Below are 10856 nucleotides of genomic sequence, written 5' to 3'. Positions count from 1 at the left end.
AGGGGTTTCCAGAGGAGACTGATTATCTCGACCCATTTCAATTAGGTTTCAGGCCTGGCTATGGGACTGAGGGGTCATCCACACTTTTGCATGTCCCGTGCCTAGAAAACAGGGGTCTGAGCGGTTCTCCCCTCACCCCGCTCCTTTCCCAGTGAAAACCCACGAGTTCTTTCAGATGTAAATCCAGAGAAAACCCGAATTGCCATGTGAGTGCTAAAGAGTGGTTCTCTCCCTGCCCCCCACAACCAGGGGAAAGCAGTGGGACAAGATGAGCCCCAGGGGTGCTAACTTGATTAAATATTGAGGCAAGCGCTGCCCTGCATAATCAATCGCATGATGCAGTGCATGCACACCATTTGAATGGGAAAGCCCTTCAACTTGGGGCCCCCTTGCACCCTCAAATATTTTATTGGGGAGCCGAAGACCCCTTGGCCCCTAGGAGTTGGCTCCTATGATGAACCCAGAGACGGCTTGGGTCGCCTCGGTGAATGACTTACGCTGAGAACTGGACAGGGGTGTGTGTCCCTATTGGTTCTGCTGTGGTATCCTTCTGAACCACCTTGCTGGGATGGGACTTAGAAGCATTGTTCTATAGTGGCTCTGTTCCTTCCCGGAGTGCCGAACCCAGGTGGTGATGCTGGGGGGCTCCTGTTCAATGCCTTAGCCATTGGCCCGTGGGGTCCCTCAGGGTTTGGTTCTGTCCCCCATGCTGTTTAACGTTTACATGAAACCACTGGGAGAGGATGTCTGGAGTTTCGGGGTTGGATGCCACCAGTACGCTGATGACACTCAGTTCTATTTTTCCTTTCTATGAAAATTCAAGGAAGCTGTCTCGGTTCTAAACCAGTGTCTATCCTCAGGAATGGACTGGATGAGGCTGAACAGATTGAAACTTAATGCAGACAAGACATAGGGAACAGGGACTCAGCTTGCGCTGAATGCAGTAATGCTTCCTCTGAAGACACAGGCTTGCACTTTGGAGATGTTCCTGGACTCAGCCCTGAGCATGGATGTCCGGGTCCCTGTGGTGGCCAGCAGTGCATTTGCACAATTAAAGCTAGTGCGCCAGCTGCCCCCGTTCTGGATTTGTTTCTGATTTGGCCACAGTGAGACATGCCTTAGCTACATCCTGCTTGGATTACTGTAGCATGCGCTACACAAGGCTGCCTTCGAAATGAACTCAGAAACTTCAACTCAATTAGTTGCAGCCATATTGCTGCCTGGGGCTAGTTATGGGAAGTACAGGACTCTCTTAATAGAGCAGCTCCACTGGCTACGGGTCTGTTTCTGGGCACAATTCAAAGTGCTGGTTATGGCTTATAAAGCCTTACACATCTTAGGTCCAAGCTATAGGAAAGACTACACTCCCTCATCCAAACCTGCCCAGGTTGTGGCATCTTCAGGTGAGGCCTCTTGGTCTTGCCACCGTCACAGGCGCACTTGGTAGGGACATGGGAGAGGGCCTTCTCAGTTGTTGCTGACTGACTTTGGAACTCGCTTCCTAGAAAAAATAGCCCGCCTCCCTCCTTGTCCTTCTGCCGGCAGGTGAAAACTTTGTTGTTCCAACAGGTTTTTGGGAATTGACTGCTTTAGTTAAAGAGCTGGTGCTGTGCTTTTTCAACTATTTGTATGGGTTATTTTGAATATGTATATAGTTTTTAATTCTATCAGTGTTTTGTTGTTTTTTCATTATTTGATTTTTCTATGTTTTTAGCGATTCTTGTTTTTATCTGTAAGCCACCTTAAGTCCTGTCAGGGAGAAAGGTGGGGTACGTATAAATAAATAATAATATAAATAACTCCCACAGTTCTGGGCACCACAATTTAAGGAGGAAATTGACAAACTAGAATGTGTGCAAAGGGTGACCAAGAACATAAAGCGTCTTGGAAACCAAGCTTTATGAGGAGCAGATGAGGGAAATGAGTATGTTCATCCTGAAAAAGAGAAGAGTGAGAGGCGATATGAGAGCCATCTTCAAATATCTATAGGGCTGTCATGTGGAAGGTGGACCAATTCGTTTCCTTCTGCTCCAGAGGGATTCTCCAGAGGGAGGTGGACTCTTCGTCCTTGGAGGCTTTTTAGCAGAGGTTGGATGGTCACCTTTACTGGGAGGAGGGTGCCTCTGAATACCCTAATTGCTGGACATCACAAGTGGGAAGTGCTGCTGCTGCTGCACTCTGGTCCTGCAGCCGCTGTGAGGATACAATGCTGTACTCAATGGGCTTTTGGCTTCGTTTTAGATGGAGCCAAAACCCAAGGGACAGAGCAGAAGCAGTGATCCAGTGCAGCCCTTTGGAACTGACTCCTCCAGCTCAGGCGATCCAGAAGCATCCAGACGTTTCAGGCTGCAATCATTCCCACCAGCCCTAGCTGCAGTTCAGAAACACCTGGAGAGCACTTCTTGTCCACCTGCTGCGAGGAGCGAGGTGCGCTCTGCACTGGCTCAGGCGCACTCTTGTTCGCCACGACTCCCAAGGTTACCAAGACATCCATCCAACATCCAGAGGCTGGCCAATAAAAACTCCCCGCCCGCCGCACCCCGACCACCGCCCTCCACGTGCCAGACCGGGCCCCCCCCTCCCCTGGCGGCGATCCCCTTTAGCTTACGCTCCCTCGGGCCAGGGTCCCCACTTGCCCACCCGTGCCACTCCCTGCCGCTCGCCAGCGCTTCCCCACCGGCGGGAGAGACCCCTCCCCAGGCCTGGCTCTGCCTCCCATTGGGCGGGGGTTTAAATGCCCGGCCCCGCCTCCCCCCGCCCGGGCGCTCTTATTAGCCGCCGCTTTGGCGCAGCCCCGGCAGTTCAAGCAGCGCAGCTTCGACGAGGCGGGCGGCGGAGGAGGTGGTCGCTCGGTCGCGCACAGCCGGAGTGGGTACAGCGAGGGGGGTGCGCCGCAGCCGTCGGACCCGATCCCAGCTCCTCCTCCTCCTCCCGGGGGCGCTCTTTCCTCTCGGGGGGAGCCTTGGCCAAAGGCGCGTCCGGGGCTCCTGCCCAGCGCCCGCCCTTCCGTCCTGGGATTATTGTTACTTCGGAGCCGTCTTCGGGTGTGACTCGCCTCGCTCCGCAGCAGCCATGGGGAGCCACAGCTCGAAAGCCGCCAAGGGGGACGTGATGGCCCAGGATGCCGCCGCCGCCGCGGACGCCTCGCCCTCCAAGGCCAACGGCCAGGTGGGTCTCCTTCCTCGCCCCTGCGCTGGATCCTCAGCTTACGCGCCCTGGACGGGGCCAACAGCCTCCTTAGAGATCCCCCCCCCTACGCGCCATGCCATTGTCTAGGCTGAAACTCGGGGGAGGGGGGAAGAGATAGTCACCCTCGATCTCTTCCCTGCGCCCCCCACTCCCCAATTGCACCGATCCGGATTTTGGGCTTCGAAGGAACGGCCGCCCGCGCCACGTTCTCGTGGACGCTTTTATTTTCGCGCTGGCTGCCGTGCGCTTTCCCCGGACGCGCGTTTTGAATTTCCGAGCAGCTTTTAACTCGTTGAACCGCCACGCTCGTTGAATGGGCTCAGTTGCGACCGCCTCGCTTAAAAGGAGATTAAAAAAAAAATTATAGCTCTGTTCTGATCCGCGCAGTAGCGCCCCTCTTTACGCTTTCTCCCGCCCCCCCCCCCATCCGTTGGAGACAGTGGCGCCGTGGTCCGCCTTTGTTTGGCGCTCCCTCCTCGGCGAAAGGAGCGGAGACCCTCCCCTCCTCCCTCCTTCGCTCGCTCGGCTGCGGCTGGGCTGTTTGCAGAGGAAACAAAGGAAGGACCCGGCTGGCTCGACCCGCGGCAGGGGGAGGGGAGGGGGCTGCGCTGTGCCGCGCCGCATAACTCGGATCGAGGGGCAGAAAACCCCTCGCCGATGGGGGCTTCATTTTGTGGCAGGGGTGGGGTGAAGAGCAGAGAAGATCGCTTGCTTAATATATGGTGCTTAGCACGTGCCATATTTGGGGGGGGTGTAAAAAAAAAGCGGTGAATCTTTTTGCATTTTGCAAACCAAAGCGGTTGCTAGCCTTTTTTGCATTTTGCAAGATAAAGGCCGGACTCGGGTGCACATAGACGTGCTCGCGCGCTCTTAGTGCAAAGCTGAGATCTGGAAAAAGGCGTCGCCGCCCCACCTTTGGACTCGGGTGTGACCCAGATTTTGGAGTAGAATGTGCACAGAGGAGCCTTTTTGTACGAGGGGGTAGGAACTGCTCTGTGCAATCGTGGGGCGCGGGCGAGCCCCGAAATGGGCTTCGCCGACGCGCCCCTCAGTCTCTCCCCAAACACCGTCAGAGGGAGAAATCCAAGGGGCTTTTTATAACACCATGCCTGGAAAGCAAAACTGCAACGGGCCAATTTCCCGAATGGGGTGGGAATTCCCGATTTGTAGTCCGTCCGCCGCCCCGAGCGCGTTTGGCTGCCTGCGTCGAGGCGAGCTTCCCGCGGGCGCTCGTCTCTTCCCCCCACCCTCCTCTGCAACCGCGCACGGGGCGCCCCGAGAAGCTGTTGGAGTGCGGGCGCCACCTTGTGGTAGCGTAGAATGGGGTTCTTTCTATTTTGTGCCCCCCCCCCCCCCCGCTTCTCTGCACTGCCATTCAAATGGGCGGCTGGATCCTAACAAATCCGGAAAGGGCTAAAGAGCATTGAGAGGGGGGGCACCTTGAAATGTACCCTACTCCGTGTTTATGGATAAATTGCTGGAGGGGGCACAGAGGAACGGAATTCAGTTTATAGAAGGTGGCTCCTTTTGGGAATGCCAACAGCAGGGACCACTAGGCTTTTAGCAGACAGATGCAAAGCATTTTTATTCTTGCCGGTAAGAATAGACGAGCCCCTCCTGGATCAGGCAAGGGTCCCACCTTGACAAGCACCCACTGTGCCTTGTAGGAAGCCCACAAGCAGCACAATCTCCCTCTCCTTCTCTCCTTCAGCAACTAGTATTGGGAGGCTTTCCTGTAATGGGTGACCTAGGCTTACTCTGTCATACAAAGCTCTGTGCTACATTCTCTGCATAGGGGCACTCTGGTTACCTGCAACTTGGGTGTGTCCCTGAAGCATGTGCAAGAAAAGCCAAAAAGTGGGAGGGGGGCTGTGTAACCTTGCCTGGCAGTACTGCGGTGGTGGTTGGTTGGTTTTCCTGCAATTCTCATTGAAGTCTAGTGGTTTAGCTTCCTTGAATAAAATGCCTTTTGAAACCTGGCTTGAGACCTGTAAAAACAGCGAGTTCTGTCTTCTCCCATCAGGAGAACGGCCACGTGAAGATCAACGGGGACGTGTCTCCCAAAGCTGACGGAGAAGCCACCCCGCTCAACGGCAACGGGTCCGCGGAGCCGGTCAAGGAGGAAGCCAAGCTAGAAGTGGGCAGCGGTGATGCCATCGAGCCGGCCCCCGTCACCGAAGGCGCCGAAGCCAAGCCCGCAGACGGGGCCACGGATTCGGCCGCAGCTCCCAAAGAGACGCCCAAGAAGAAGAAGAAGTTCTCTTTTAAGAAGTCTTTCAAGCTGAGCGGCATCTCCTTCCGGAAGACCAAGAAGGAAGCCGGAGATGCTTCGGCCGTGTCCTCCCCCAGCGAGGAGCAAGGCAAGGCGGAGGCCAAGGGGGAGGAGAACCTGGCGTGTGCTGCAGCGGAGTCGGAGCAGGAGGCCGCCACCAAAGAGGAGAGCCCCGAAGAGAAGCCGGCCGCCCCAGTTGAGCCGGCTGCTACGGCGGCCGCTGCCCCAGAGGGCCAGCAGGAAGCGGAGAGCAAGAGAGAAGTGGCAAGTGAAGGACCAGAGGAGGAGGAAGAGAAGCAGCAGCAGCAGCAGCCGCCACCCAGCGAGAGCCAGGAGGACACGAAGCCAGGAGAGACCTCAAAACCAGCAGAGGCGGAGCCCAGTCCTGCACCTGCTGAGCAGAAGGAAGAGTAGAGGCAGCTTAATGATGTCCACCTAACTTAAAAAAAAAGAAAAAAAGAGACTTATTTGTGCCATCCTTCTCATCCCCAGTAACCCCTTTGGAACTGCTGCCTTGTTCACACACAACACACATACACACCACACACAATGCCACAAACACAAGTCTCTCGGCGTAGAACTGACAAGCTTTCACTCCAGTGTCCCCCTCCCCCTTTTCTCACTCTTCATCCAACACAGTTAAGCAAAAAACCAACTTGGATCCTTGGTGCCCAGCACAGCCACCGCTACCACTCAGGAGTAGGCGTTCTTAAGATCCTTCTGAAACTCTTATGGAGGAAATACTGTTCCTGGATGCAACTGGAAATTTGCTCAGTTTAATGAGACTCCAGATATTAACACCGGGTTCTGGTCTCTCTCTGATCTTCTGTTTCTACTAATCCTCAAAGCAGCTTTTTCAAAAAGAAAAGGAGTCCAATAAACCAGCAACTGACCGTTCTTCAAAACGGATATTCTCTTTTATCTCTTCTTGGTTTACATTCCTGGTTCTGACTTCATTTAAAAGTATTTTGTGCTTTTTATAGAAACCAACAGTTTAAAAGCTAATCTGGTTAGTTTTTTATAATGTCTTGCTCTTGGCTTTAAACTATAAAGCTTGTAAGTCCACTGTGTTTAATTTGACTTCAGAGGGAGAACTTCTTTGGGGTTTATTTAGGGGGGGCACTTGGGTGGGGGGGCAGGGGTGAGGGAGAGTGCTGGCTGTATGCTGTGACTTCAGTTTTTTGTTTCATTGTCTTTGTAAATAATTTTTTAATGACCCAACTTCTGATCTGCAATTTTCTAACTCCTAAATGAAAAAAAAAAAGTTGTATGGGTCTTATTGTAACATTTGAAAGGAATAAATGGTGACCCCTTTATGGATTAGACTTGGGTCCTTATTATCTGAGGAATGCTGGCTGTCTATTCAGGAGTGCTGTCAAATTGCTGTTGACACAAAACTGGAATTTTTACTTGCTAAGCTCCCAAATCCCTTATTGGGATTCCTCAGTCAGTGGTGGGTGTGGAATACACCCTTTACCTACATTCGTTCATTCTTCACATTTTCCAAAGTATGGATCTGCAAGTTGCATATACGAGTGCTGGGTGTTGGCCTCACCCACTCCAGAAGTAGTTTGCAAAGTGGGGGTGAGAGTGCCTAGGCTTGCATCCTGGGTGTCTTAATGTGCCAGTATCCCTGTGGGAATAGTACACAAAAGGCGCACAAAATTCATTTTCTGAAGGGGAGGAACCCTAACCCCCAAGACCTGGCTTAGTCTTGGAAGCAAGATCAGCAGTCTACCTAGTGGGAAGATGTCTAGAGGCGCTGTTGTATTTGAAGGATCTGCTATAGCAGCTTTGTTAATTTCAGTGTATTGAGCAGCCCCCAAATACTGTTAATCTGTCCCTTTCTGACCTGCAATGAATTTGTGGTTCCCCCCTCCTCTTCCCTGCTTAGCAGGTAAGAAATAACTTCATCTTGTCATGCTGCCTGACTTGATTGGGAGGCCAAATGTCATGTTAATGGTTCCCCTCCTTGATGCAAGCTAGGTATGTTTTGATGCTATACATATCTTCCCCTTCTCCCTGCCCCAAAGCAAACAGAACATGGCTTCAGTATCTACCTTAAATATTGAATTTGCAAATGCTGATGGGTGCCACACCTTGAGTGATGTCTACCTACTGGTAAAACTGTCCATATTACTTGCTGTTGGGCCAATAATAGCAGTGACCATCTAACAGAAGTCAAGCTTTGATGGAGCTCTGGTGCCTCAGGTAGCTTACAGGTGAGTAAAAAAGGGGGGGTGGATATTTATCTTCTGCCTACATGCTTGGGGACCCTGCTCTTGAGTACGAATGATTAGAGCTCTGCTCTGGAAGAGGGAAGCAGCCTGGTGGAGGCACTCTTTATAAGCCAGCATCACCCATGTTGTGTAGTCAGTATGGCAGCCATTTTAAGTCATCCTACATGATCAGGCAGAGATGTCTCTTAACGGCCATTGTAATGCTTCAGCTGCCTTTGCTATATGATGGAGAGCAAGAATCTTAAGGTGAAGGCGGCAAACTGGATGGGTACTTAACTGTATAGCTGTATAACTACCTAAAAATGGGTTGCAAGAGACTAGATAAACAAGCTTCATAGCACAATAGCTGTGTATTTCATTAACCACTGCAGCTGTTAATATTTTACAGATTTGCTATGGGGCTATGTATACTGTATTCCTGCTTTCTGGGCAGTATGTAAAAAATTTTTTGGAACAGCTTGTTCTGAAATGAGATCTAAAACTAACCTGTTCAAATCAAAAAAAATAGGGTGTGTGTCAAATATAGTAAATGGAGGATACTGCCAATTCTAATATCCCTTTGAGAGAGAGGCTTATTCATGCAGCTGTTTCCCCCTTCTAATTTGCTTCAGTTTTCTTTTAGTTTTGTGGCCTTGTTGCATATGCAAGAATTCCACAAAAGTGTACTTAGAGGTGTTTAACTGGTTTTTTTTAACACCAACCTTTCTCTAGTAATCCAGTGTAGCATTCAAGTTCTTCTCTTCCCCAATGCACATCCCCTCAAATTTCTACATGACCTTTGCAACCTGCAACCTGCAACGTACATGAGCTAAAGTAACGGAGAGTCCCAGGGTCATCCAATAACTTGCAGGGCTGAGAATTCTCTTGTTTGCTCATATATTGGAAAGGGAGAATACGAAGAGTACACCTCACCATAGCTAAGCACATGAGACTCTTACATCAGGGACATGGATGGGTTCAAGCCCCATGCTGGGCAAAAAGATTCCTGTATTAAGGTAAGGCAAAGGACCCCTGGGCAATTAAGGCCAGTTACTTACGGGGTGTAGTGCTCATCTCTCTTTCAGGCTGAGGGAGCCGGTGTTGGTCCACAGACAGCTTTCTGGGTCACATGACCAACATGACTAAACTGCTTCTGGTGCAATGGAACACTGATGGAAACCAGAGCTCATGGGAATGCCGTTTCCTGTATTGCAAGGGGTTGGACTAGATCACCCTTGTGGTCTCTTCCAATTCTATAATTAACCCCGAATTTTTAATATATACAGTGTTACCTCTGGTTAAGGACTTAATTTGTTCTGGAGGTCTGTTCTTAACCTGAAACTCCGCTTTAGCTAATGGGGCCTCCCGTTTCTGCTGTGCCAGGGGACCACAATTTCTGTTCTCATTCTGAAGCAAAGTTCTTAACCCGAAGTACTATATCTGGGTTAGTGGAGTCTGTAACCTGAAGCATCTGTAACCTGAGGTACCACTGTAGTATGTTCTGGAAAAGTGTTTTGTCTATTTAAACAGCCTGTGGAGTTCTTCACCTCTTACCTTGTCCAAAATGGCAGCATTCATGGCAGGTGGGCATCTAGAAGATGACTTTTGTGCAGGTGTCCGTAGCTGTTTAGCAGGAATATAGAAAAACATCCCTTTTGTCTCGTGGAGCAGATTGCTGCTTTTAAAGTGCACAGGAAGTGTGTGGCCAACCTGCAGACCAGGGTAAGTAATGCCAGCACTAGGATGAAGGCTGTAATTACAATGAACTATTCACTTCTAGAGTGCATACTGTACACACAGTGCGGGTGATGGCTACTACAAAACATTTGAAAAATCAAAGCCTCTGGAACAGGCCAAGGAAAAGTTGCTAGCCATGCTGCCTCTTAGAGCATCCGTGTTCAGAGGGAGTCTACCAGCAGCCAGGGCTAAACAGTGGAGTGGTCACTGCTACTTTTCTTCCATTCCTACAGTCATGTGGATGCCCAGGGGACTTCTGGTCTGATCCTAGTTTGCATGTTTTTAGGTAAAGATGCGAGGTTTGTAGAAACATGGCCCAAGTAAACAACACTCATAAAATTTACAACTGCAGGAATGACACTTTTTATAAAGAAACTTGAAGGGTGTGGTGTGGCTGTATGGGTAGGTTGGAGACTAGCCTTTTAAACCCTCTGCCCTGCTGTTCCTGGTTCAGACTGGGGCTTCCATACTTCTATTTCCATTGGGTTGGGCAGGGGAGAAACTTATTTGTGTGAATGGGTGTTCTTTTCCCCCTGGAAAAAGGTGAGAGTGGGTAGGCTGTGTCAGGTCCACATGCCTGCTGTTTACTTTTGAAAAGGGATTCAGCTGCTAATTACGTTAACTGCTTTCAGTTACCTACCCAGCACCACCAACATCTTCCACTGTTGAACAGCTCTTACTGTCACAAAGTTCTTCCTGATGTTTAGTTAGAATCTCCTTTCTTGTAACTTGAATCCATTGATTTGGGTCCTAGCCTCCAGAGCAGGAGAAAACAAGCTTGCTCCATCTGACAACTCTAGATATTTGAAGATGGCTATCATATCTCCTCTCAGTCTCCTTTTTTCCAGGCTAAACATACCCAGCTCCCTCAACCGTTCCTCATGTGGCTTGGTTTCCAGACCCTTTATGGTCTTGGTTGTCCTCTGCACACAACCCAGCTTGTCATTATCCTTAAACTGTGGCACCCAAAACTGGACACAGGGCTCCAGGTGTGGTATGATCAAGGCTGAATAGAATGGGATTATTACTTGCAATTTATTACAAGTTCAATAAATCAAATAAATACTTGCTTTGATCTGGACACTATACTTCTGTTGATGCAGCCTAAAATAACATTCTCTTTTTTGCTGCTGCATCACACTGTTGACTCATGTTAAGTTTGTGGTCCAGTCACCCATAGATCCTTTTCACATGGGACACCTGGCTTGCCAGCAGTACATAAGTATAGAACCTTAAATTTGTCCCTATTGAAATTCATTTTTTTGGGGCCCAGTTCGCCAATCTGTTAAGGTCATCTTGTATTCAGATTATTTTCTGCGGCACTAGCTATCCCTTGCAGTTTGGTGTCATCGGCAAATTTGATGAGCATCCCCTCAATTTATTTTAAGTTGTTTATAAAGACATTGGACAACAGGCCCAGGACAGAACTCTGTACCATC

The 10856-nt window shown here is 50.1% G+C and overlaps 1 protein-coding gene across 1 annotated transcript; it reads left to right on the top strand.

Moving 5' to 3' along the window:
• Positions 1-2765: 2765 nt before the first annotated feature.
• Positions 2766-6784, top strand: MARCKSL1 (MARCKS like 1). The gene is made up of 2 exons (XM_083453168.1): positions 2766-3168; positions 5213-6784. Exons 1-2 carry the CDS (start codon positions 3073-3075, stop codon positions 5873-5875), a joined length of 759 nt encoding a protein of 252 aa, XP_083309294.1. The 5' UTR covers positions 2766-3072; the 3' UTR covers positions 5876-6784.
• The last annotated feature ends 4072 nt before the right edge of the window (positions 6785-10856 follow it).

The sequence above is a fragment of the Podarcis tiliguerta genome (genome assembly GCF_965153285.1).
Source record: "Podarcis tiliguerta genome assembly, chromosome: 8".
NCBI classification, from domain to species: Eukaryota; Metazoa; Chordata; class Lepidosauria; order Squamata; family Lacertidae; genus Podarcis; species Podarcis tiliguerta.
The sequence above is the reverse complement of the archived record's forward strand: the minus strand, read 5'-3'. Positions and strand labels throughout refer to the sequence as shown.